The sequence below is a fragment of the Candoia aspera genome, chromosome 7 (genome assembly GCF_035149785.1).
Source record: "Candoia aspera isolate rCanAsp1 chromosome 7, rCanAsp1.hap2, whole genome shotgun sequence".
NCBI lineage: Eukaryota > Metazoa > Chordata > Lepidosauria > Squamata > Boidae > Candoia > Candoia aspera.
The window spans coordinates 40,031,564-40,059,493 of record NC_086159.1 but is presented as its reverse complement, the minus strand read 5'-3'; the positions used below and the strand labels follow the sequence as shown (position 1 = coordinate 40,059,493).

The following is a 27,930-nucleotide window of genomic DNA, read 5'->3' as shown; positions in this document are numbered from 1 at the left end:
ACCAATCACAATTGGCTGGATTTACAACATAATTGTTAAACTAAAAATAATTGTCTTCGTTTTCATTTTACTATTTCATATCACTGTTTTAAGCCACCTTGAGTACTCTTATAAGCAGAAATGTGGGATATAAATTTAATAATAGTAATAGTTTTGTTAGGACTATCTTGTGCAAACTCAGAAAATAAACAATGTTCTTTGGTAATCATTATCGTATCAAATAAATTGGTTACTTATCATGTCACTTCTTGCTATTCTTATAGAATAATTAGAATCACATCACTCCTTAAGAGAAAATAGTGGGTTATTCAATAAATCATAGCTTCAACCCCAATCAATGGCAATGTAATGGGGGAAGGGAACAAGTGGCTCTCCATATTGCTAATTACTAGTCCCACCGCAGCGGCCTCACTGCCTCGGGCTCGTACGAGCGTGAATTAACCAATAACTAGAAGGCAACAGATTCCCCTTTCCTACTGAGAGATTACGACGCTGTATTATTCTATTATACAATTGTTGCTATGAGATTGTTTCCTAACAGCCCAACTATGGCTGGCTGCTTTTCAACAGGAAAGGGAGAGGGGAGTCGAAAATCGGGGTAACGTTTCTGTGCATGAAAGGTCACGAAATTGCAAAACGAATATCTATTTTGATTAACAAAAAAGGGGGGGGGGAATCTCCAAAAGCACAGCGCCGCCCGCTCACTCCAACCAAAGAACCAGCCGCTGCATTCTTCACCGCCTGTCTCTTCCCTTTCCTCCTGTTCCACTCCATTTGGGCTTCCGTAGCAAAGGCGAAGCCGCCGACAGCTGCTGTCACTATGGTTACACTTCCTGAAACACTGAAATTCGCTGCTCTGGAGTCTCGCATTCTGAACCAGGTTGGTGTTTAGCGACGTCGGAAACAAGTAGAGATCAAGGGTTTCGGGATAACGAGGACAGGGATTATTCTAATCTTCAAATCAAGGAACGTCACGGAACACTTTTTAAACGTCGTGATGAAACGGGACAGTCGTTACCTGAAAACAGTACTCAAAACTACGACTCCCGGCATTCAACAGGATACTTCCAAATAAGCTTTAAAGGATTGGTTTTCAAATGCACCATGGAACTTGTAGTCCTCATGCACTTAGACGAAAGCGGAGCTCTATGGGCAGGGTAGGCACGAGTTAATTGAAAATCTGGGATAGAGATAGAGATTAGATAGATAATTCCATCTATCTACGCCTGTGTTATAGTTACAGCGAGAAAGAATAATTCCCTTCTGTCCGATTGTTCATTTTTAACTGAATTGTGCGCACGCCGCTTCAAATCTGGATAGCCTGAGATTGGATACGTTGTTGTTATTTTAATGTAAACTTGCACGCGCTGCGTCTATTTTTTAATAGATGGAAGTTGCAACTCCATACACACACGAGCGTATTTTTCCATTTGTTTTGAAACATGTTCTTTTTATTTTAATACTTGTTTTTGTAATTAAAGGCATAATAGTAACAGTAAATATAAAAGTAAATAATTTTGTATTATATACTGTAGATAGATACATACACAGACATATATATATATATGTGTGTGTGTAGGGGTCGGTGGGTGTGTATGCATCTATCTATCTATCTATCTATCTATCTATCTATCTATCTATCTATCTATCTATCTATCTATCATATTATATACGTTCGAGCACTCAGGGCTATGGCTCCTAAGGTGGGAGAGTGGCTCCAACAGGAACAACTTCAGAGCTCTCTGTCCAGAAGAGTGCAGTGCTGGGAACAGCCATGATACTGCGCAGAACCCTCAAACTCCCAGGCCTCCGGTAGAGGACCCGAGATTGAGGAAGACACATACCACCCATAGGGGTCAGAAGGGATTTTTCAAAATATGTGTGTGTGTTTGTGTGTATAGATACACCCACACTCTGTTTTTACTGTGTTGCAATAGAAAGAATGGAGGAAGATTATGATGATGAAGGAATTGAAGAAGAAATAGAACTTGAGTTGAGGAAAATTACCTTTTCTTCATCTGAAGCAGATGATTGTGACACTGATTTATCTGCAGATACTTCAAGTGATAGTGAAACTGTAAGTACAGTATTCCAGAAGAATAGGAGCAATAAAAAGATTTTACTGTGTTACATAATAAGATAATTGGTCGTATTCTATAAGTGAATATCATTCCTAGTCTGACTGATAAAATGAATGTTTACAAAGCATTGTGTGTCTGTATATTGAGACTTCTTCAGCAAACTATGATGGCACCAAAATGATGACACACATGTGATAATGTCATAATGCAAATGCAGCCTTATGTATTTGTGTCCTGATGTCTGACACAAGCATGTAAGCTGCAGTATTCATATAATAATGTCACACATGTTTTATCATTTGGCTCCCTTGCTCCATATAAACGTTGATAAATATGCACAGAGAGAGACAAGCAGTAAAAGTTTTGTGCTTATCCTATCCTTTACTGCTTTACTGCTTTGATTCCAAACTAAAATTTCCCAAATGGCTTTTCCATGTAGAAGAGTTGCTCTCTGCTCCTTTTCCATTTTGCTTTCCTTTTTCTGAACCTTTTACAGGAGTACTTTACTTTTTTTTTTCTGGCTCCGATCTAGGAATTTATGCTTATTTCTCTTTTGGCAATTTTAAAGACCATTTTAAATCTTGCAGGCATTTAAATCCATATTAAATCCATATTTAAGATACCTTTTTTCCCCTGTGGGACAGGTAGAATATCCTTGTTTTTAAAATCCAGAGCAGGTGAGCTTTTTCAGGTAGAGAGAATCACAGTGATGACTGGGGAACTATTTAGAATCTGCATTGATGGGAGAGGATAATTGGGAGCAGGGTATGTGAGAATGTTCTCACACTACTTCCCTGTCTCATTTTCTTCCCCAGAAGAATCTTATTCTGCTTTCAGAAATATGACTGATATTGTGCATGCAGAGATGACTAGTAGACTTGCATTCTATCAGCCACCAAAGAGGTAAATGGTGGAGCTGGGGAATATAAATTCAGTAGGAAGGGCAATTGACAGGAAAGGCTTGGACATCATGGCAGGTTCTACAGGGGCCTTCTGCATGCTTGGGCTATCTGTATATGAATTACATACAGAATTCTGAGTAAATATGATATGCATAGGTCATATATTTTGTAGATCAAATGGTCAGTTATGCTTTTGCCTAAAAGTGCACTGTAGCAAAAAAGTTTAGTTGTACTTCCTTCAGTAATTTATCTTAAAAAAAGAGAAAATCAAAATCCTCTTTGAACTATCAGCATAGAAAGGGCTAATTCAACTTTTCCGCTTCCTCTCTCTAAAATTACTATTTTACTTAACAGGGCTACTGAATTTCGACTGCAAAAATCTGAACAACTGGATGGAAGCAAAATGAGTTTTCTGAATCTGTTTGATTCCATCTAATTGCAGTCTGGATTTTTGCATTCTAGTGTTCTCCTTCACTGAGGTCTGGCTGGATAGTCATGGATCAGAGATGCTCTAGTGGATATTGAGCAGGGAGTTGAAGTAGATGTTTTCTGAGGTGACTTCCAATCTATGAATTGTAACCCTAGTAATTATATAATTTATGTTACATAATAGCTAGATAGGGTCAGTAATATCTAAATTTGGGCTATTTTCCTTCTCCAGTCCCATTACATCCTATATCTTATTTTTACTTGTTAACTATCCTTAAATAAATTGGAAAAAAGGCATATCCACATTATATTGGATATCATAACTTATGATCCCCCCCATTTATTTATGTTTCATTAATTCTAGCTTGCACACGTAGTGATAGGTTGAAGACAAACCTGACCTGAAAGTAATTAATGATAGTAACTGTCAATTTTACAATAATATAAAATCTACATCTAGATTCCAGAAGAATTACCAGAATCAGTACTCCATTATTTAAATTTTGTGAGAAGCAGAAGTCAAAATGCAGAAAGGCTTGTATTGCAAGATTTGGAAAACGTTGAAATCTCAAGTAAGTAGTGTTTTAGTGAAGTGTTTTTTGATATGCTTCTGCCAATGTACTCTATAAAATTTCTTCAAGTAATACTATTTTGTGTTAGTATCTATATTCAACTATTGAAGCATATATTTCTACAAATACTAGACCACTATTTCTGTTCTGAAGCAGTACATTTTGAGGCAGAGTATAGACTACTGTGTAATTTCTGATGAACTGTCTAGTGCCCACATGTTAGGACATACCTTACTTTTTCTGTAATTGGGTTTCAGGGAGAAAACTGCTGGTGAGTATGTGAGGGCAGGGAGGAGGAATAATATTTAACAACTTATCCTCTTAAGGGAGAACACTGCAAATATCTTAGTGCTGCTGTTTTTTGTGAGATGCAATTGTGAATTTTCTTCCTAGTATCTCTGCTGTATTTATGTTATTTTTATATGTGTTTTAAAGAGGGAAAACTTACTTGGTGCAGAGTATATATAATCTTTAATATGATGTGGTTAGAAGGAGGAATAATAATTTCAGGTAGACTGGTTATTACAGCAAAATGGGGAGAATAGGGTAGTGTCCTCCCTTTTTCTTGTTTGTCAGTTGATGAAAGTCCTGGGAGATTTTTGGCAATCCTCCAGTTTGAAGTGATGCTTTTGACTGTCAGATCAGTGAATGGCAACTTCATGATTAGCCAAGTGATATAAATTAGCAATGCAATTGTTTCAAGATTAATGTGTCAACACCATCACCCTAAGTGCTAAACATTTCTTCTTGGAAGAAGGTGCTAACTAGGTTGCACCTGCCTGAAGATATCTGAAGTATTTCAATTTTGTTTAATTTTGTTGTCTTTGAGGTAATGTTATGCTCACCAGAAATTCAGCTAACTTGCAAGGACAGAGGTGTTTCATCTGAATATTCAGGAACAGAATATCCTGAAATTAGTGTTCTCAAAGTTTGACTAATGGTTTCTTCATTTGCAGGTGATATCTATCATATTGTTCCTAGCAATGCATCTGAATGTTTAGCTGAATTAGCTTCTCAATATAATGAAGATCCAGAAGAACTCAAAAAAAGGGTATTATATACATTTTAAAAAATCCATGTACATGATTTGATTTATACAGTATATGACATAAACCCTGCACCATTTTATAGCACTTTAATATACTGTACTGGGTGAAATTGCAGTAATTTCACCAAGAGCAACTTATGCAGTCCTGTAGTCAAATTATGTTGGTGACAAAGGAATCATTCAGCTGAATCTGAACAAGCAAATGCTTATGAGCTATTGCTTTAAACAGTTCCTGAAGCATGTATATGAAGCTTTCAGGTATTGTACAGATGTTTTAAGGGCTAATAATCCTTGTATAGTAAATCTTTATTTTTATTTGAAATTAAATTATGGTATTAATAGATAGCCAATCTCTCTTTGTTTGCTAAAAAGAGCTTCTTAGTTTGATGGGAATTGACTGCTTGATAAGCATGCATTGGACAGCTTCTTTTAGTCTTTTGTTTTTTAGACATTTGAGGCTAGATCATCTAAAGGATACTTCATTCTCCAAGAAGTATGTTTTATTCACACAATCATAACAATGCAGAATATTTTTCTGATATAAGTTTCCCACACAATTTTAATTAAAAATTGAGTATAGAAAGCTGTATTAGATAGTTGTCTCCTTCCTTTTGTGGACCTCAAACTCATTCATCAACTAGAATGACCATTAGCAAGGATTCTAGGAGTTCAGGTCCACATATTTGACAGCATTTAGGTTGGAGAAGACTGTTATATCAATGAGATTCTTTGTCCGTATTGGTGATAATGATTGTAGTGGTTCTTAGTTTTTAAGTAGAGATGGGAACAATTGAATCAGAGTCTTGGACTTTCTACATTCAGAGTATATAGTCAGCCATTAAGCTATTATCTATACCCAAAATAAAATTATATAAATTAGCTTTTATATTTAATCTTCACCCAACTAAATAAAATTATTTAAACTGACAAGTATCAGCCCACAATCACTGCATAAAATGCATAAGTAATGAGATTTAGATTTTATATTGTCTGTATTTAAATGGTGTATTCTGTAATAATCTTTAGCTGGAAACAACGATACAGATAATAGGAAGAATTTTAAAATGTATTTGCATTATTAAAGATTGTTTAGAGTTGTAAAACCTGTACATATACTTTTTATCTTTAAATATGGCCAATTTTTATGACTATCTCATAACACTGAGCCAGAGGCTGGTAATCTGTGACCTCTGATTCCTTTTATAGTGGCCCCCAGAACCCTCTCTGTTCATGTCTGCTGAAAACTGAAGGTACAATTTCCTGTTGTTTTAGGATGTAACACAGAAGAAAAGAGTCGTACAAGGAGTAAAATAGGCATATCACAGTTAAAAAAGCTAATAATGCTCCAATGTTCCACCCTGAAACCCACTGCCACAAACATGTTTGATAGATCCCTCAGCCTCTCCCCAAAATGCTGATGTGGCCCTTAGCTACCAAAGTCTTCCAATGACCATACTAAGCCCTATTCTGATTGCTTAGCCTGAATCGGATGCATATTTAATGTGGTTTACTTCTGAAACAGATGTATAAGATTGCATATATTTAGAAATCTCTGTGTAAGAGACAGTATGTATACATATGCATTTACATCAGCTCCTTATAATTATTTCCTTTTTATTAATTCAGCAGTACATTTAAAAAAAAAAATACATTTATGTGTTTGAATATATCTTCATTAAACAGATACCACTAACTGGATAAGAAATCTTAAATGCAAACCAGTGCTGCATTGCTTATGCATTTTCTTTCCCATATCCAGCTGTTACAGTTGCACACAAAAATCCCTGTGGAAAAATTAGTGATATCTCTTACCAGCAGTTCGCAAAGCAGAGTAATGGAGCTGAATCCAGCTCTTCTTACCAAACAACTGATCCCTAAGAATGCTACTTTTCTAACAACTCTTTGTACACACATATTTGGATTGTGGCTGATACAGGTGCTCCAGAACTTTTATTTCATAACAAATAACACCTGGGTTTTTTTTTGACACAGTGAAAATCCTTTTATGTAGTAGTAGTTATTCAAGTTTCATAATTTTAAGAAGTTCAAAATATTTGCTGGTTTTTAGGTATTATCTGAAATAGAAGATGAGGAGCAGCAGATGAGTGAGGCTGCAGACAATACTACTGAGTTAAAAAACGATCAGGATATTTCTTCTAATAAGATGGCTAATGGCTATTCTTTGACAGGTAAGCCTGCAGTCAAGTTCTAATTGCATTAATGTTGTGTTAAATCAGAATTAAGGAACACATTTCTTTCTTTCATGTCTCAGAAGGCTATTTTTTTCCCCAGAGACTTAAATGGAATAGTAATCCCATGATTCTTTTCAGAATTCTTATCATTAAAAATATACAGTATCAACTGAGGTGGAAGAGAGTGCTTTCTATATCACCTTGCCCCATTTTAAATAAATTTGGTCTTTCTTTAGGGTCATTTTAATTGTCTGATGTGATGATATACTTTTATTTAGCTTAAGCATACATACATGCATACATACATATACAGTATATATATATTCTGTTAGGTTCTGATGACATACCCATCAGCTTTAGTTTCCAAGAAGTTGAAGAAAGATGCAAGCAGGAATATCAGTGTTGGTTGGAAAAGCAAAAAGTGCTAGAGGATGAAAAAATGAATCAATTGAAAGCTAAGAGGGACATGGAAATCTCTCAAAATGAAGAAGAGAAGAGAAGGAGAGAACTACGTCAAGAAGAACTCGAAGCTGAACGATTGAAGTTAGAAACATTTTATGCGGTAATATATTGAGAATAAAATAACAATACCTGTGGGTTATATTATGCAAAATATGGTGTAACAACTGGAATTTGCAACAAACTGTTGCAGTGTGAAGTGCTTCTTTCAGGATATATAATTTCCTTATTTTTTTCTGTTCTTTCCCTGAACAGTCAGGTTTCTATGGCGATTGAGCATGTTGAGTCCTTACTGGAATTTTGGAGGTGTTTATCCTTTTGGGTTTTTGTTTCTGTTTTTGCAAGTTCTTGGATTTCTTGAGCCTGCCAACAATTTGTTCATATTTATATAGATACTACCAATTTAGCTCCGTAAGAGTCAGCACTATACTGAGGATACTGTTAGTAGCAAGCCTGCATGCCACTTATGTAGGTGATTTGATTCTTCATAATATGTTAGTCATTAATTCTTGCTTCTTTGTTGTTATTAACCTAATTTATTTATTATAATACTGACCCACCTTTTGTAAGACTGACATTTTGAGGTCAAGGTAGTGAACTCTTCTTATTTGTCCCACGACAACTTGGGGCTGAGAGAAAATGACTGGCCCATAGTCACCCAACAAATGTCAGTGGCTGAGGGTGGACTAGATCTTGAGTTTCCCTGCTCATAGTTTAACTTCTATTACCTTAACCTCTATGCTGCAGTGGCTCTCAAGGGAAACTGATACCTTTAAATTGATTTACAGGAAGGCAGTCAAACTAGCAACCAATTTTTTGATAAGTACAAAAGAGAACTTATTTATCTTTGGTAACTTCACAAATCAGAACTAAATAATCTAGTTTTCAAAAATGTTATTTAAAGTATTAACAGCCAGAGGACTAGATTTATTTATTTGCCCATCTCACAACAGTGCCTTTGGGCAGCATTCAAAGATTATCTGGAAGGACATCAGAATTTTGTAAACACTTCACTTTCTGTCACTTTGAATTCTTTTCCAGATTTCCCTCTTTCATTTCAGTTTCTATAATGGCATAAGATGTTACAGACATTGCTGATGGAGAAAGAGGGGGCCCTCTCCAGGGGGAGAAGCACACATGTAGTTCTGATTCTCTTCAGCTTCCTATCAAGAAATCCTGAAGAGAACCACCCTAACTTTCTGAGCTTTTCTAGTAGGAATCGCTGGTACTTTCTCAGTTTAGCAGGATTCTGTACTATAGGGCAGAATAATAAACACTAGAGCTAAAGCATCTGATCTCAGCATGGTTCTTAGGCCTATATCCTGACATAAATATATTTATAGTAATCTGATCCAGTGGGTGGGCATTTAAATATTCTAGAAGCTACAGTTCCTTCATTGGAGGTACCCATATGATATCTGTAAATTCCTTTTAAAAACATTTTGAGGAAATGCTGTTTTTGAGATGATAATTTTGTTTTTTGAAAAACGGGTCCTGCAATATTTAACTGTATGATTTGGGGCTCAGGAGTTCTACTCATGTACATACCTGCCCTTTCTGGAGTAGATCTTCTATTAATTTGTAAATGGAAACCAACCTACCTTCCTTCCTTCCTTCCTTCCTTCCTTCCTTCCTTCCTTCCTTCCTTCCTTCCTTCCTTCCTTCCTTCCTTCCTTCCTTCCTATGCAGAAACTGAAGTGAGGGATGAGGGATTCTATTCACATGTTATTTTTAGCTCCTTATTAGCCTGGACTGCAAAATCTGTGTTTCTACTTGAAAATAGCTCGAAATATAATCCCATAAGAGTTGTTAGAAATAGCTTGGGAAGAAATTAAATATATATTTTATTCTTCCCACTAAATATAATTCTGATATTTCAATATGGTTTTGATATGAGAAAGAGGGGGAAATGTTATTTTTCTTCTCTGGAAATAAGTGAGAATAAAAGTATTCCACTGTAGTGGGACCATATAATGTATTGACTTCCAGAGAATAACTAGTTAGATCCCAATATTAATTAAAATAATGACAACAAATGTTTATACTCTGTACAGCAACAACAGGCTATGATGGAAGAGGAACTGCTGAAGGAAGAACAGACTTGGAAAGAACAACTGAAAGAACATGAGGTAATTTAGATTCAGGAATGCTGACAATTGCTTATATTGGACATGCAATCCTACAATCTGCATGGTTTGGCTTATAGGTAATGCTAAAATCAAACTTTGAATGACTGGGAAGATGAAATCATACAATAAGCAGTTAGACTCCATCCTCTTCTCACATACTCCCTTTCCTTCCTAACCAAATGATTCCCAGCAAATTGTAGTTTACTATTGCAAGAATATAGTAAACTATGGTTTCTGCAAACCATAGGGTAGATGGCCAGGGAGTTTCAGAAAAACATCTATTTCTGTTTTATTGACTATTCTAACGCCTTTGACTGTGTGGACCGTAACAAATTGTGGCAAGTTCTTAGTGGTATGGGGATACCAAGTCATCTTGTCTGCCTCCTGAAGAATCTGTATAACGACCAAGTAGCAACAGTAAGAACAGACCACGGAACAACAGACTGATTTAAGATTGGGAAAGGAGTACGGCAGGGCTGTATACTCTCACCCTACCTATTCAACTTGTATGCAGAACACATCATGCGACAAGCTGGGCTTGAGGAATCCAAGGCTGGAGTTAAAATCGCTGGAAGAAACATTAACAATCTCAGATATGCAGATGATACCACTTTGATGGCTGAAAGCGAAGAGGAACTGAGGAGCCTTATGATGAAAGTAAAAGAAGAAAGTGCAAAAGCTGGCTTGCAGCTAAACCTCAAAAAAACCAAGATTATGGCAACCAGCTTGATTGATAACTGGCAAATAGAGGGAGAAAATGTAGAAGCAGTGAAAGACTTTGTATTTCTAGGTGCGAAGATTATTGCAGATGCTGACTGCAGTCAGGAAATCAGAAGACGCTTAATCCTTGGGAGAAGAGTAATGACAAATCTCGATAAAATAGTTAAGAGCAGAGACATCACACTGGCAACAAAGGCCCACATAGTTAAAGCAATGGTGTTCCCTGTAGTAACATATGGCTGCGAGAGCTGGACCATAAGGAAGGCTGAGAGAAGGAAGATTGATGCTTTTGAACTGTGGGGTTGGAGGAAAATTCTGAGAGTGCCTTGGACTGCAAGAAGATCAAACCAGTCCATCCTCCAGGAAATAAAGCCAGACTGCTCACTTGAGGGAATGATATTAAAGGGAAAACTGAAATACTTTGGCCACATAATGAGAAGACAGGACAGCCTGGAGAAGATGTTGATGCTGGGGAGTGTGGAAGGCAAAAGGAAGAGGGGCCGACCAAGGGCAAGATGGATGGATGATATTCTAGAGGTGATGGATTCGTCCCTGGGGGAGCTGGGGTGTTGACGACCGACAGGAAGCTCTGGCGTGGGCTGGTCCATGAAGTCACAAAGAGTCGGAAGCGACTGAACGAATAAAAAACAACAACTGAACAAATCATACTTGGTGTTGGTTTAATAATAAAATTTGATGCATTTTCAACATATTGACTGATAACCTTGGAGAAGCTATATCAGTGACGTTTGGTAGCCTGAATGATTTTTTTTTTAAAAAATCATGCTACTACTCTCCCCTGCTCCATGAAAAACTGGGCTGAATTTAAAAGAAGTTAATGGTAAGGTCAAGGCAGAATAGGATTGCATTTAGCAATCCTATTAAGTCAAAAACCACAGAAGAGTTCAAATCCAAATAATCATTACAGAATAAAGAAGAGGCAAGAACTAAAGTTAAAATAAATGCTGATAATTTGCCAACAGTTTCTTTTATAACATAAAATCCCTGCATAGCTGGCATCTTCCTAATATCAAGAATAAATTGCATTTTGGAATCAGTGTTGGTACAATTATAAACTTTGTCTTTATTTTTATCATTATTAATTAAATTTATATGCTGCCCAACTCCCAGTGACTCTGGGTGGTTTACAAATTATTTAAAACATGACATATAACAATAAAAACCACAAGAAACAAAAAAGGGTAGAAATGGCAGAATAATAAATGGGGCGGAAACAAGAGAAAGCAACCCAAGGTAAAAGGAGGCTTCAGTCATCCCCACCAAATGCTTGGGTAAAAAGCCAGGTCTTCAGGCCCCTTTGAAGCACCAGCAGGGTGGCGGCTGCAAAGCTTGGGGGAAACCTCATTCCAAAGGCAGATGCTGCTACAGAGAAGGTGTGCTTCTGGGGTCCTGAAAAATGACATTGCTTAATTGAAGGAACTTGGAACATGCCAACCCTGCCAGATTGAATCAGCCAGGCAGATGCTATGGGAGGTAGGCAGTCCCTCAAGTAACCAGGCCTTATGCCACATAGGACTTTATAGGTGACAACCAGCACCTTGAATGCACCCAGAAGCAAACTGTGGCAACTGAAGCATGCCCATCACTGTTCACACTGCTGTATTCTGGACCAGTTGAAGCTTCTGGGTGGTCTTCGAGGGCAGCCCCACATACAGCATATTGCAGTAGCCAAGCCGTGAGGTGACCAGGGCATGAGTGACTTTATTTCTCTTCTTCCTTTTTTTTTTTAAATCTAAAGTAGCTACAGGGAAAATATATCTTTAAAAAGTTGATTTCTAACATACATTTTCAAACTTTAAAAAAGAAATTCAAGAATGCAATATAATATTAGGATATAAACAGCAAACATGGTGTATAAATAGAAAGTAAGATGAATATGTCCATATGTATACATAGACAACTCCCATTTTTTATCTTCAAGAATCCAATGAGATTTGCATGTGAGTAGATACATCATAGAAATAGTGTTAATGTTTAGCTATTCAAGTTATAGATGTGGTATTTCTTATAAAAGCATTCTGTCTTGTTTGGATATAGGAATTCATTAACAAATTACGCATACAAATAGAAGAAGAAAAAAGGGCCTTTGAAGAACAGAAAGCAAGAGAAAGGCAACAATTGGTGGAACAGCAGAATAATGCAGCTATAAAAATTCAGACAACAATTAGAGCGTTCATGGTATACAAAAGATTTGGTCCTGTCTTGAAAAAAAAGAGAGCAGAACAAGAAAAGAAAAGGGAAATGAAAGAAATAATGGAAAAGGAAATGAAAGAAAAGGAGGAAAGATGGAAGAGGAGGACTTTAGAAAAAATTGAACAAAAGGAGGAAGAAAGAAAGAGGAGAGAAGAAAAAGAGAAGGAAGAAAATGAGCAGAAGATGAAAAGGCGTGAAGACTATGAAAAAAAGAAAGAAATTGTGCGACTTCAACGAGAATTAATGATTGGAGAATTTAAAAATGAAGGAAAAAATGAACTAAAATGTGTGACAGCAAAGAATACTGAGTTTCAAAATATAGCTGAAGATATTGAACAAGCTAAGAAGGAACAAGAAATAAAAATAGGAAAAGAAAAAGAAGGAGTAGAAAGTATAACTGAAAACATCCAGAGAGATGAACTTGCAAATGCAGCTAACAAAATAGAATCAGGAAAGGAAGAAAAAACCCTTGAAAATGTGAAAGAAAAAAAGGAAGGAAGAGCTGCAAAAATGCTAAGAGGAATAGAACCCTCAAATATAGATAAAGCTTTAGAAATAACAAATAAAGAAAAAGAAACTAAGAAGTTAAAAGAACAAGAAGATAATAGTGACCAAAAAAAGTTAATTATGAAAAAGAAACATTCAAAACAAATACCAGACAAAAAGTACAAGGAACAAAATGAACATGAAGTACATGAACTGATGAATGACGAATTATGGTATGATATTGGAAGATGTAAAGATGAAGAGTTAAAATCAGGAAGGGAAGAACATCGTAATGAGATAAATACTGAAGAATCATGTGAGAATAATGTAAAAAAATGTTTAGAAACTGAGGTATTTCAGAAAAATAGCAAGACAAATGCTCTTAGTACTGAAACTAATACAGTAGTTAATCAGGAAAGAATCATACATTGCATTCACGTTCAGTTAGATTCTGGAGACACTGGACAAATGGCTAGATCATATGCCTCAGAAAATAGTAAAATAGAGCTTGCTGCAAAAGAAATTCATGGGGAGGTTAATAATCAATGGGCCAAAGATGAGAACTTGGACAACATCTTTGAACAACCACTTGTATCTGATTCTACTGAAGTTAAAAGATTGGCCTGGATGAAAACATATAAATCGTGGCCTAGAGTTTATCAGGAACACCAAGAGAAGAAAATGGTTGAAAGAAGCAAACCACGGAAGTGCTCATCTGACCAGCTGCCTCCATTGAGTGCTGCTATGATAATCCAGGCAGGTCCTTGGAATTCTCTACAACAGGTAAATCAGTGCTAAAAAACTATAAAATGCCCTGTAAATATTGTTAGCTTTTCTGTATGGTGACTTTGGAAAGCTCTTACTAGCAATTTAGCATTGTTCTTCTAGTTGTTGCCTGAAAGTTATGCATATAGAAGGTTACAGGTTTAACCTGCAGGTAGGTCTGAGATCCTCCATCTGAATGTCCTGGAGAGTCTTCTGTACTCAGTATAGAGTAGTTTTCAGTAAGTGGCTCAGAATCTTCAATTAAATTGCAGTATTTCTTAAGCTGGTAAACAGCATACTGTCATATAAATATATTATTAACTACGTAGAAGTGAGTGCCTGAATGATTGATTAAAGATAGGTTTCAAAACTCAGGGGTGGACAATATTGATTTAGGCAGGCAAATGGCCTGACTTGGTATAAATGCAATTTTATATATTTTGAGTAATATTGTCTGCTTGATCAAGGCTAGAAATAATTTTTTCCACAAGTATGATTTTGACTTTTTCCTAACTTTTTGTTAAGAAAACATGTTTGGCTTTGTAGAATTGCCATTTTTATTGTACAATTCAAATGTTATCGAAATATATGTATTTCTTATTGACTATATGTAGGTGACTACAGTAAACTTTCAAGATTTGCCTGGTTGCAGTCTGTCCACATTATCACAATGTGCAAGGCTTCAGTTCTTGACTCTTAGACGCTGTGGATTACTTGCCTTGGAAGGACTCAGCAGCTGCAAGGATTTGAAGTATATAGATGTAGAGGTACCATGTATTTTACTGTATGTAGAAGTGAACTATTTTAAATTATAACAGTCTACTCCAAATGCAGTGACTGAGCTGTAAATCTGACATTTGCAGACTATAATTGGATTATCAATTACTTTTTTTTTTCATTTTAACATATATTTAAAAGTGCATCCAAGAAAAAAGAAAAAATCAGAAAAAGAAAGAAAGGGTGAAAAAAATAAAAGATTTACAAGTTGCATAAAAATGAATAAGAATTTTTGAAGTAACATTAGATTAGTACTGGTGATCTTATATCAATTTAGCACTTTAATACCATTTTTAGTATAAAATAATCATTAGAACAGGCAGGCAAGATAATAAGAATCATCAGTCAGAATAAATAAAAGGAGTTTCTTTCTAATTTGAGGAAACCTGTTTTTATTATAACAAATCAGTCAAAATCTAATATTTTAAAGCCTTATGTTAAGAAAAATTCAGCTCTGGATGTGCTTTAAATCCATGTGCAGAATTATCATCTATAAATGGTTTCCAGGTAAAATGAAATCCAGTAGTAGACTTATTTTTTAATAATCCCAGCAACTAATTTTTAAAGCATGCTTTCAGGGTGCATAACTTGAGAAGTTGTACTGCTTCCTAGTGTGCAGATCTCCAATTTTAAAGTATTTGAAGAGAATACAATTTTTCTATTAAAAAGTAACACTAGCAGTAGGACTTAGAAACTGAGAATTAGCTATAAGATCCTCTACCCAAACCATTTCCCCTGAACTGGAGAACAATGTTGTATGTAATTGTGATGATAATCCTAGTTAAAAAAATAACCAGAAACATTCCCAAGCTTACTTTGAGACTCTTTATTTAAAACATCTAATACTAATGCCAGAAAGAAGGGATTTGAATAACCATGATTTTATGGCCTGCCTCCAATCATTAAATTATTCTTCTGGTCTGAACTGGAACAAATCAGTAATGCTTATTGCAGCATGCCTTAAAACACTGGCTGCTGGGAACAAGAGGGGAATGGGACTATCATTTCCTCTACCAGTCTGTGAGGTTCCCAGATGTACTGGATGCTGGACTAGATCAGCCTATGGCTCTAGCAACTCAAGAGTTTTGGATGGAACTAGGTGAAAATAAGTTATGTTCTTTCCAGTGTTTTCTCCTAGTTTCACCTCAGCTTTCTTCAAAAAGAGAATGCTATCAGCAATATCTGGCAAATTACATCTTGGGTGAAATTTATTTTCTCCAACCCAATGGGAATGTTGGAATGAAATTATGTAAAGGAAATCAGGACTCACTGTGTCTGTCCATCAGTGCAATAGCTCTCTAAAAATAGAACTAAATGTACTAAATCAGTGTGTGGGGAGAAGCTGGCAATCCAAGAAGCGTGGATCAGATTGGGGGCAGTGGAGAAAAAGGGAATTCAGAAAAAATCTCTGATGCATTCCTATCAAAGAAGCAGTTGGACAGTGACTCAAAATGTAGCGGATTCTTCTATTTTAAGTAACCCGCTCTCCCAGTCACATGACACAGAGCAAAGCTATTATTAAGATAATGGAAACAATTCTAGAGGCCATGCTCTGTTTGCATTCCCTGCCTTGTTTTTATACTTTATTACTTGCTGTTTCAAAGCAATGAGATACATATTAGAAGTCAGGGTAATGGAGACAATGCAATTTCTATAGCTTAAATTGATCAGATGCCAGAAGAATCTTATGAGGCATTTAAAATGTAATAATTGTCCTATAACGCATAGCAATTTTTTCAGAAATATTTTTGTAACAGACATACAGTTACGCAATAAAAACAATGGTGCTGTTCCAAATAGTACTGTTCCAGTTGCTATATTGTAGCCTTGTAGCAATCAATACATGAATATATTTAAATACATTTGAAATGTGAAAATTATGGCTGGAGCCTTAAGTATGTTTTTATCAGTATTCTAATCTGAGAAGAATGTTTAATATGAAAGTAACAGAGTTTTGAATGACAAACTACTATGTCTAAATATTTCTATAAGATTATTATTGTAGTCAGCCTGATTTTAATGACGTTTTATCTGTTTCACTGTAAATTAGAAATCGTCATCTTAAACCTGCTGACATAGGAATAAATTATACTTAACTCAGTGAAACTTAATTCTGAGCAGATGCTCATAGGACTGAACCGTACAATACTTTTTGTTTATCTGGAAATTCAAAGGAGAAAAAAAAAGTATTCCTTTATGCATTTGTTTTGCTGTTTTTTTCCCCAAATAGGAGAACAACATTCAGGTGATTAATTGTGAGGATCTAGAAAATCTCTGCATTTTAATTCTGAACCAAAATAATATTTCATCACTTCATGGTTTATATGGCTGCAGTAATCTTTTGAATCTTGAACTTTCCCATAATAAAATAACCCGAATTGGTAAGATACTAATTATAAATAATTGAGCTATTACCTTTAGCATATTAATTCATGTAATTAATGAACTATTTTCTGTGTTATTAAAAATTAATTCCTATTTGTTGAAATCTGTAGACTCTTTTCAGCATTTTATTTTTCTTTTAAGATACATACATTGAATAGGTAGGAATTGCTTAGTGATACTGAGTTCTCAAGTTTGGTTGTGAATCTATCCAAATTAATAGTTTATTATGATGAGGGAAGAAAAGTTTCCCATGTAATATTACACGAATTCTGAGTAGTTGTGGCAGAGAGGCCCTATTCTGCCATATATTTTTTAAATAGAAAATATATTTCTCTTCATTTGGGTTTTAAGAGCATGTTCTAGGGGATTTGGTAGCTTAATAAGCATAGCAGGTTTATAAGATCTGTAAAGGCAAATAATATATAGAAATCAGTTCGCTCACTGCTGCAGACTATTATTACTGTTTAGGTTATATAGCCATGGACAAACTTCAACATTAAATAGGGCTGAATGTGTTATCTACTGGGCATCTTGTGATCCTTCAGATGGTAGAGTCCAGCTTACAACTTTTCTACCCAGTTGACCAGTGATCAGGAAAGATACAAGCTGAAATCATCCACATTTGAAGGCCAAGCAGTTACTCACTTCTGTTACAGGGAGTTTTTTTTTAAAAAGTGCTAATACCTGGCGAATATCTTCTCCAAATATTGTTCTATGACAAATTCATCAGTATGAAATTTACCATCAACTGTCTTTTTTTGATAAAAGTGAATGACAAGTTCTTTCCTGTGAGGGAGCATGCAAGCATCTTAAGTATTCACTGAAAAGGAGGAGTTGTTGTTTTTATTATTATCATTATTAATTATTTAAACTTGTATGCTACCCAACTCCCAATGACTATAGCATTTACTGAAAGAAACTTAGTTTTCGGTACTCCACTACTGTCTTTCTGTGATGTTCTCTATGCTGTCCTTTTTAGTTGCCCTACAGCAAGGTGGTGTAGGGTGAATTCCTCAAATCACAATCTGCATGTATGGGATTTTAATGGCAACTGTTGAAAATACCTGATTCCAGCTTTGAGTCCTTTTTCGATCATATAGAATAATATATGCATCTAACTTGTTAGTGTAAATCTGCCAGGGTAGATATAATCAGTCTCAGTCAGAACACTGTCTTTATCATCCGACAAAAAAAATAATAATCCACACATAGATTAAACATACATGCAACAGGGGACAGCCAGTTTGGTATAGTTGTTAAGGCATCAGGTTAGAAACCGGGAGACAGTGAGTTCTAGTCCCGCCTTAGGCATAAAGCCAGCTGGGTGACCTTGGGCCAGTCACTCTCAGCCCTAGGAAGGAGGCAATGGCAAACCACTTCTGAAAAATCTTTCCACAAAAACTGCAGGGACTTGTCCAGGTAGACTCTGAGAATCGGATACAATTGAATGGATTAGAAAAAAAATATGCAACAGATATAAAACTCAGGCAAAGAATATACCACACATCTCTCAAGCGAAACACCAAAACAGAACAAATACACACGAAGTAGAATATTTTTTCTTGATCCTTGCTACTCTTATTTTGAATTGTTGTTTTGAGAGAGTTAGCCATGGTTCAAAATAAACCTTATGCCTCAGTATCTTTTATTTTTAAGTATGATTTTGTGTCTCAGTCAGAGTTGTAAAAGGCTGGTGATTTGCCTTGTACATGCTAGTCTTTGCATTATTTTTGATTGTTTAAAATACAACTTAATAATAAGAAAGGGCATAAGGCACTCTGATAGGCACTAAAGGAACTTTTTAGTTGGCACAGGAACACTCACACAAATGCAGGTTGTAAATTGATAACAATATTGGTTTTTTATTATTTATTTATTTAAATTATTTATATAGTCACCCATCTCATAGCAATTACTCTGATTTCACATTACTCAACTATAGCAATAATATAATAATATTAATAATATAGTAATGTAGTATTAATATAGCAATAATATAGTAATATAGTAAGACAGTGGTGAGGGCAGCAGATAATTGGGATTTCACTTCCTCTCATTCAGGATGTAGCACATACACACTGTCTGTCCAGAGCCTGAAATATTGTTAGTGACCCCTTCCATCTCCATTATGGCTTGTTCTCCTTGTTACCCTCTGGGAAAAGGTTCTACTGCATTTGATGTAGAACAGCTAGACTAGGTAATAGTTTTGTCCCCTGGGCTATTAGACTCCTGAACTCTTAATAATCCCTTCTCACTCCATGGGTACACATGCTGTGTGTAGGACTGATATTTATTAGGGATAAAGATTAGAGGAGTGGAATTGGTAAAGAATATATATTACATATTGTAGTAATTATGGTATTCTTATTTTATTGCTCGAGCCAATTGCAACAAAATTTCATTTTAATGTACACTTTGGTGTATAGTGAAATGACAATAAAAGTTTATTCCATTCTAAATAAGAATAAGAATATTTAGTAATGTATTGTGATTATAAAGAATATTTAATACATTGTGATTATAAAGAATTCAGCCAATAAACTAGACAAATATGAGATTTTCACATAATAAAAAAAAGGAAGCTGTGAATTAGAAATAAAATTTCAGTCTTTCTTCTATACAAAGTCTCATGTGCCCTTCTATGTAGTATTATATCAAAATAGATGAATGCATCTATCAAAAATTCTTTTTTATGTGAGACGATACTACGTTTCTATACTATGTGAATGACTACAGAGTTCAAAGGTTATAAGAAAGTTCTGGTCTTCAGTGAGTATATTAACCTTGAGAATTAGATGCTTTAAATTTTAAAACTTTAACCGTTATGCAGCCAATTCTGTTTACTATGATTTTGATTATTACTCATGTAGTAATAATACTCTTAGCCACAAGCTTCTAATGAATGTTGGTGTTCATTAAATGTCAAATATCAGTAATCCAAGGTAAACCAACGACATGGGTTTTGGGAGCAGAAATGATGGAATCTACATGCAATCCGTCTTCAGTGCCAGTAGTGCTGTAAGGGATTTCTTGTTTCAGATAGATTTCCTTAGGTAGAGTATCTGAAAGGTTAATGTGAAAGTGGCATAATACGAATTAATGAGTCTTGGCTATGAAGCCTACAGAACCAACAGTGTAAAAGCCTCTTGTCCTGTCTGTATATACAATGAAAGCACTGTGCTTATACATGAGATGAGTCTGAATAAGAAAGTAGATGTTCAAGAAGACTACTTTGTGCCTGCTTTTCTGTCTTCAGTTGCTCTGAGGAGGTCTGGTTGGTAGGCTGTGTTGCTTACATTTCATGTTTCACAATAATATATTGATCGTTTTAAAAACATGGAATCACACAAAGGTATACTTGTGTTTCACTTCTTTCATGTTTAAGTCTTATAGAATTTCTCAAAGGTATACTGGAAATTCTGAAGCTGTCACTTTAAAATAAGGCTTAGTAATATCTGAGTCACTTACCTAATTTTTAGTGTTTCTTTTATTTTCTACATCCTCTGAAACTAAATATAGAGAGAACCTTAGAAAACTGATAAAATGTGTTTGTTAAGAAAACCTACTTGTTTGAAGGAACTTCAATTTCTAAAGAAAGGCTATATATAGTATTAAGTATGTGATGAATCTGTCAGTTGTACTTTAACTATACTGTTTTAAAAATGGCATAGATGTGAGGGTACTGAATTTCTTCAGAATCACATAACATTTTATCAGCTGATTTTCATCAATAACAAAGAGGATCAAGATTTTCCTTCTGAAGACTCTCCACCCCACCCCAAAGGCTCCCTATATTGCTGTTAGCTGCAGAGAACAAATGCCACATGGTTGAATAGAGCACACCCATACATCCACTTTTAATGATTTCGAGAGGCAACTTCCTTTTGTGCTGGGGCAACAATGAAAAGTGCTCCCCATGTCTTTTATTAATTATTTGTAATAATGTAAAATCTTACCTAGTTTGATCTTTGTAGTAAGCCTTGAGGAGTATCTTGTTTTGTTTTAGAAATCCAAACCAATACATAAGACAAGAAGGAAGATATTTGTTGTGGTAACATCTCAGAAAGTGTCCATGTAGGTGTGTGGATGTGCATTTTTGTGTATTTCCCTTATTCTTTTCAAAATGGAAGTTGAGATGAAATAGTTGAACACATTTTCCAAAAGAAAAAGAATGTGCACAAGTACATCTAAGTGACTATTTTGGTTTTATTGTATTTTATGAATCCACTAGATGGTGCTGCTTAGCTTTTGAGGCCATTTTCATTTCACACAAAATGCAACAAGTTATGTGCAGTTTTTTGGATAAAATTGGAAGCATATCTAAAATTATTTCCCTGTCAATTAAGTGGTCAATATTAAAATATATTAGAAATCAATATTTTAAGTTTTAGCTTAAATAATAGATTTTTTCTCTGTTAAGAAAAAGACAAGACCTTGTAATTTTTACAGTACAGTACAGCACATGTTTAGTCAATAATACACAGGTTGGTGTATTAACTTTTAACATATTTCCCCTCTCTTTGTTCAGCATTTTGCTGAACAAATCAATCAATTAACACAAATATAACATCTGTTATAAAATGCTTTCCCCCACATCTTTTAAAATACATTGTATTGTCTTGTGATATAATGCCTATGTGGTGGATTTCTTCCCATATAGTCATGCACAGTCATCAAGTCTAATGTGATTAGGATGTACCTGTCTAGAGGGTTTATGCAGACAAAATACAGATAACAAAAAGCATACTGATTCTCTTTACTGTTGTCAATTATGGCAAGTTTTAACCATGCAAACTGGCATAAGAATTGATTGAGGTACAAAATATAAATGCTAAACAAATGCATTTGTTTTCAAATTCATGAATAATATAATAGTATATCATTCAAGAAATAGAAAATGAAATACACTGTATGCAAGTACCAAGCTACTATTTGTTACTGGTTTCAAGAGAATTTGAATAATGATCATAGTACAGTAGATAGGATTTTTATAGGCTAAACATATTTTATAAAAATACTAAAACAGAATACTACACCATTATAAATAGATTAATCAAACTTAATTAATTTAATATGTTATACAATGCGGGTTTTTTTCTTTTGTTTATTAGGAGGCTTGGAAACATTGAAAAAACTCCAGCGACTGGTGGTGGATCACAATCAATTGATCAGTACAAAGGGGCTCTCTGCTACTCCAACTCTACTATATATAGATTGCTCTTTTAATTATCTCACTCACATTGAAGGCATTGAAAACTGTGGTCTTCTTCAGATTCTGAAGTTACAGGGAAATAACCTCAATGAGGTAAAAATTTGATGTTCTGTGGAAAAACTGCCTAATTAAAGAAATCTAAACATATTAATTAATTTATTATAAATGAATATATTTTAGCTTATTAAATGTGTATATGAGTAAATCCAGTAACTCCAAATCAAAACCCCCTCTTCCTTTGTTTTTGGATAATAAATTTTCATTTTAGACAAATTATTTCCTGTTCAGAAAAGAATGCACATTTTTCTTAATGTTTGGAGTGTTTTATATCTTGGAAAGGATTTGTACATTTTCATGATTCAAGTACTCTACCATTTCACATTTAATGTTATTTCAAAAGGAATATATAATTCAGACGTCTATGTTATGTCATGATGGATGTCCACAGCAGCACTGTTTAAGAAACTATATGAGTGAATGTTATCTGTGTTAATTGTACTTAATGTTGTAAGCAGACACATGGGGAAAAAGAATTTTGGACAGATATATATTATAGACACATGGACATACATCTATACAGAGAAACAGACATACACCAATACATGCGCAGTACATGGACTATGTTTTCTCTAGCTACCGTTGCCAGAAGTGCTCACTGATTTTCTTTATACTTGTTTGACTATGTGATGCAAATTTCACAGTGAGCAAGAAGAGGATTGAATATCAGATTGCCAATATGATAATGTCCTTATATGCACTTCAGATGTGATATTTAAAATGCAATCTGTATTTTTGATTAAGTGTCTCAAAAGTATACCAGAGAACCGAAAAAGTTATGAAAAAGGGCAACTATAAGATGAAGACTAAAGTGTGTGAGATGAGAGAAGATTGCAGTTGCTAGGAGCCTGTAGCTTGGAGAGAAGGAATTTCAGCTTTCTTAAGGGAGGATTTTAAAGCTTAATTAGAACTGTATGGAATATATATGACATTAAAATTATTTTCACCCTATTGTTCCCATTTTTCACATGTGCTACTTGTATATACAGTATAGATAACATGTTTATCAACTGGGTGTTTATGGATCTGATTCAATAAATTCAGTTCTTGCATCATGCCTAAACTTTGAAATGTCTCAAAACTGTGCTTGTGGTAACCAAAGTAACTTGGCGACATTTCTCTGGAACTTAATGTAAGTAGTACAGTACTACTGTAATGGATCACATTCCCATTCCCTCACTTCACATTTATATCAAAGACTTGCAGAGTAGTCCTAAGCATTTTTACACAGACGTAAGTCCCTATGAATTTGATAGCTTTTTGCTGTAATAGTTATATTTAGAATTGCTGCCATAGTAATTATAGCTGGTATATAATGGTTTGTATTAAATAAATTAGTAAGGATTATTTATGGAGAAATAATTCAGCTATTCTTGCATTGTTTTGTTAATATATTACTAATTTATATTTAGTTCCCCAACTTGGAAAATCATGTTTTGCTAAGAGAATTATACCTGGAAGACAATAACATCTCCACATTGGGAAAACTTGCTGTGTGCTGGCTGCCTTTGCTACAGATACTTTTCATCTCACAAAACAGGTAAAGCTAAACATTTTTATTGGCAGAAGGGAGTTACTGATCTGTTCTTTAACAAAAGGAGGTGGGAAGAGACTAGTACACTGCACTTTTCTGCTTACTTCCAGCATGAAAATGCAAGTTACTGATAACTTAAAAACAAACAAACAAGTGAGCTGGCAAAGGAGTGGCTGGAATTGTCAGCTGGACTTCAGTGATTAGTATATAAGGCAGGACAATATAATTTATTTTGGGCTAAGGGCTACCCTTAGCTTTGAATGATTTTTGGAGCATCATGTAACTGGGACATCAGATTTTGATGTAAACCAAAAGGATTGGCAGAATCTCCTTAGTCTGCTTTGCTACCTGTATGGAATTATTTTCTGCTAATGGCAACTGATGAAGTTAAATGTAAGGCTGGTTTAGCCAAGATGTTAAACTGCCATAAAACCTAATTGAATAGTAAGAAATGTGGTAAGGGGAACTCATCTATTGTAAAGCAGTGTGGTATATCCATTCTTAAGTGATTTCTGTTAATGCACATTGGAGCTATTAGAACTATCAAATAGTCACTGGTTTTTAAAATAAGACTTGTTTGGTTGTAAATATAACTTAGTTACCTTCTTTAGCACTTGAACTTTTTATGTCTAAAAACAAAAACCCTACCCTGGTTTGATTAAATAGGGAGTCCTATAGAAATTAAATCCCCATTATTGTAAATAAATTGTGCTTCATGTTACTTTTTCATTTATTTACTACTAACATCTTTACTATAGGAACAGGATTTCATAGTTTAAATTAGTAAATGTGTCATAACCAAAATTGTATTGGGATATGGGTCCACCCAAATCTTTTATTGTAAATACCTGCATCCTTGTAGCCTTAGAATTCTCTATAGTATCCAAACCACATAGTCATGTACTGTGTTTTTAAAACAAATTAATGATACTGTACCCTACATTCAATTTTTTTCACCAAAGAATCTGATGGATTGATGGAATGCAACCTCTGTCATTCCATGCAAATTCACAGCACAAACCTAAGCATCTCTATTCAGAAAGAAATTCAGCTGTGTGCATTGTAGCTTACTTTCAAGTAAGTATGCATAGAACTGCAGCATACATGTTTTTTACCCATTCAATCATGTCGGATTCTTGTTTACTCAGAAGTAAATGTAATTGAATTCAAAAGGATTTACTCTCAAGCAGACAGAATATGTTTGCAGTCTGAGTCTCAAAAAGCCTTTGAATCAGGTGGGTTCTAAGCAGTATTTTTTTTCTTTTTTTCTTTTTCTATTGAACATTATTGAACCCCTTTCTTATTTATCTACTTCGTTTTTTTTCTGGTCTGAACAAAAGATCCTTCTTAGAAAAGAAGCAGATCTGGATGCATCTTTCTGACAGGGATATTTTCCAGATCTGCTTCTTTTTTCAGACTTTCTTTTAAAGCTGGAAATATAAAAGCTTGAGCCCAGGATCTTCTGAATATAAATTATATGCTATACTACCAAGCTATAGGTTGTGTTATATATTTCAGCCCCTGCTACTCTCCCATACCCCCCTTAGCCACTCTTTTTGATGCTCTATGTTACAGTTGACAGCTGGTGAAGTGCTTCCTGTTGTGTGGAAGGAAGCACTTTGTCATAATAACTGAGCAGATATCTGGTTGACATTTCTAGTAGCAAAAACTTCCCCTAAGTCTGCTGTATGTGTCAACATCTTTAACATAAATCATTTGGGCAAAAGTGAGAATGAGGACAAAGTGAATAGCCATGACTGTAAATATAGCTAGAATGGATGACAGTATCAGCAAAATGTTGATTAAAGCAATAAAAAAGTAATATATCAGTAGCTGATATTTGTAGTTTCTTTATCAATATGACTATGTTCTAAACAACTCCATATGCTTTTGCTATGGCATAAGTGATTGGATGTTTTTTACAGAAAGGATTGAATGTAATGAAATAAGCTGTTGAAAGAAAAGCTGTTCCTTTGCTTTTATCCTACAGTTGAGGCAGTTGTGTGATTTCTTCCTAAGAGTGTGCACTGAGTGTCATTTCCTCTTTTGTTGATTGCAGGAAGCCCTTATGAATGTTAGGATTGGGAATCCATATTTCATTAAGACTAAAGATCCAAATAATAAAGTCTAATTTGCAAGTGATAAATAAAAACAAGCCTTCATCTTTAGTTTAGGAAGAATTCATTTTAAAGGTAAACTTTGATGCCAAATGAAGTTTAATTCTCAGAATTCTGATAGGTAATGCCTAAATACTTTCAGAAACATTGCTCATATTCCAAATATATTTTAAATGCAAACATTTGGACAGTGTGTCCATTTGGCTCACTATCATTGTTAGATATTGAGAATTTCTTCTACAACTCACTAAGAGAGATTTTTTTTCTTCCAAATTTCTGTAAATAATAGTTTATGGTTATGTTTACATATCATATTAAACTATAATATGGTTTGTTTGTTTGTTTACTTGCTGTCTTTTGATTTAGCATGTTGTATAGTCCCCCCAAATACTGCTTCATATTAATGCACAAACCAGACTATTACCAGCAAATCCTGGCTTAGTATTACACATACCTCAGCTGGCAACTGGGTGCACACAGTATACAGTCAGGGTTTTCTAAGCTTGGTTGTTGAATAAGTCTAAATTGTCTTATTACTACACAGCATGCTATGCCAGAAAAAAACAAACCTTTTGAGTGCTACAGGAGATTCCAGCTCATTTTAAATTTCTAAGAGTGAAAGAACTAGGATTCTACTCAGTAGTATATGTTAGCAGTAAATAAATAAGAATTGCACATACCAATTTTTGTCAACACAAAGCAGGATCCTTTCATTGGAGTTTCTCAGTCATAGAGTATTCTCTGTGCATATAATTTATTTAAGGACCTAATTCTCATATTTCAGAATGCCATGTTTTTAAAGTCTTTTGCAATAACAGTTAAGTTTGGTAAACAAGCTCATGTCTAAGAAATAAATGGCTTGTCAGAATTCTTATAAATAGCATACTAGAATAACACATATTAAATACATTTAAAATCTTATATCACTAGCAAAAGCATCTGCAGGATCCATTGCCTTTGTCAGAATGATAAAAATAGTGTCATGCCGTTATAGTGTAGGTTCCACCTTTTTGTATGTGCAGATGATGTCATGATACATATACAAAAGAGGCACAGTTTGCATCACAATGACACCACACTGCTCTCATCATTTCCCTCCCTTGACACTTCTGTAGACACTTCTGTTCACTAGTTATTCATCTTTCAAAGTCCTCCCTATGTTTTAATTATTTGCGCTCTTACAGATTTTTTTTCATTAGATTCTATTACTTACTTTTGATTACTGTTTCTTGGGGAAAGCAATGTATAAATACTTTAAATTATTACCCTTGTTATCAGTTACTGAAACAGTGTGTGCAGCAGTACTGCTATCACTTGACTGAACCAGAAAGTATCCTAATCATTAATAGCTTACCACAAAGCAGGTGCTTTGTGGCCTGCAATTCTCGGAACTGCTTATTTGTTAGTATTTGTCATGCAAGAGCAAATCCATTTATATTGTGTATATTTCTCTTAAGAATTTGGAGGGTTTTCCAACAACACCACCAATTGGCAGAAAAATCTGAAGTGTTAAATATCTCACACTGAACCCAGCTAATAGTGGTTTATTTAGAAATTAAAAAAATAATTCCTGTGAAAAGCAGTTGAAGGGATTCAGTATATTTAGCCAGAGAAGACTGAAGTGGGATATGGTAGCATTCTTCAAATATATGAAGTGTTGTCACACATGATACATAGGAGGAAGAGAATAGAAGCAGAACCACTGAGTAAAAAGTACAAGGGATGAGGTTCAGACTAGGCAGCAGGAGGAAATTCTTGGCTGTCAGTCAGTGGAACATGCTGCCACCTGAAGTTGTGAGTTCTTCTTAACTAGGTCTGCAAACACAAAGTGGATGGTCATTTATTAGAAGT

General features: G+C 34.8%; 1 protein-coding gene across 1 annotated transcript in view; it reads left to right on the top strand.

Annotated features, from left to right (window-relative positions):
- The first annotated feature begins 1,942 nt into the window (after window positions 1-1,942).
- LRRIQ1 (leucine rich repeats and IQ motif containing 1) overlaps window positions 1,943-27,930 on the top strand; it is a 107,927-nt gene continuing 81,939 nt past the window's right edge. Inside the window, exons 1-11 of the mRNA XM_063308399.1 lie at window positions 1,943-2,077; window positions 3,873-3,984; window positions 4,941-5,035; window positions 7,101-7,221; window positions 7,557-7,786; window positions 9,738-9,812; window positions 12,591-14,015; window positions 14,612-14,764; window positions 17,005-17,155; window positions 22,271-22,464; window positions 23,841-23,968. Coding sequence (XP_063164469.1) covers window positions 1,943-2,077; window positions 3,873-3,984; window positions 4,941-5,035; window positions 7,101-7,221; window positions 7,557-7,786; window positions 9,738-9,812; window positions 12,591-14,015; window positions 14,612-14,764; window positions 17,005-17,155; window positions 22,271-22,464; window positions 23,841-23,968 — 2,819 coding nt within the window. The remainder of the gene's footprint in view (window positions 2,078-3,872; window positions 3,985-4,940; window positions 5,036-7,100; window positions 7,222-7,556; window positions 7,787-9,737; window positions 9,813-12,590; window positions 14,016-14,611; window positions 14,765-17,004; window positions 17,156-22,270; window positions 22,465-23,840; window positions 23,969-27,930) is intronic.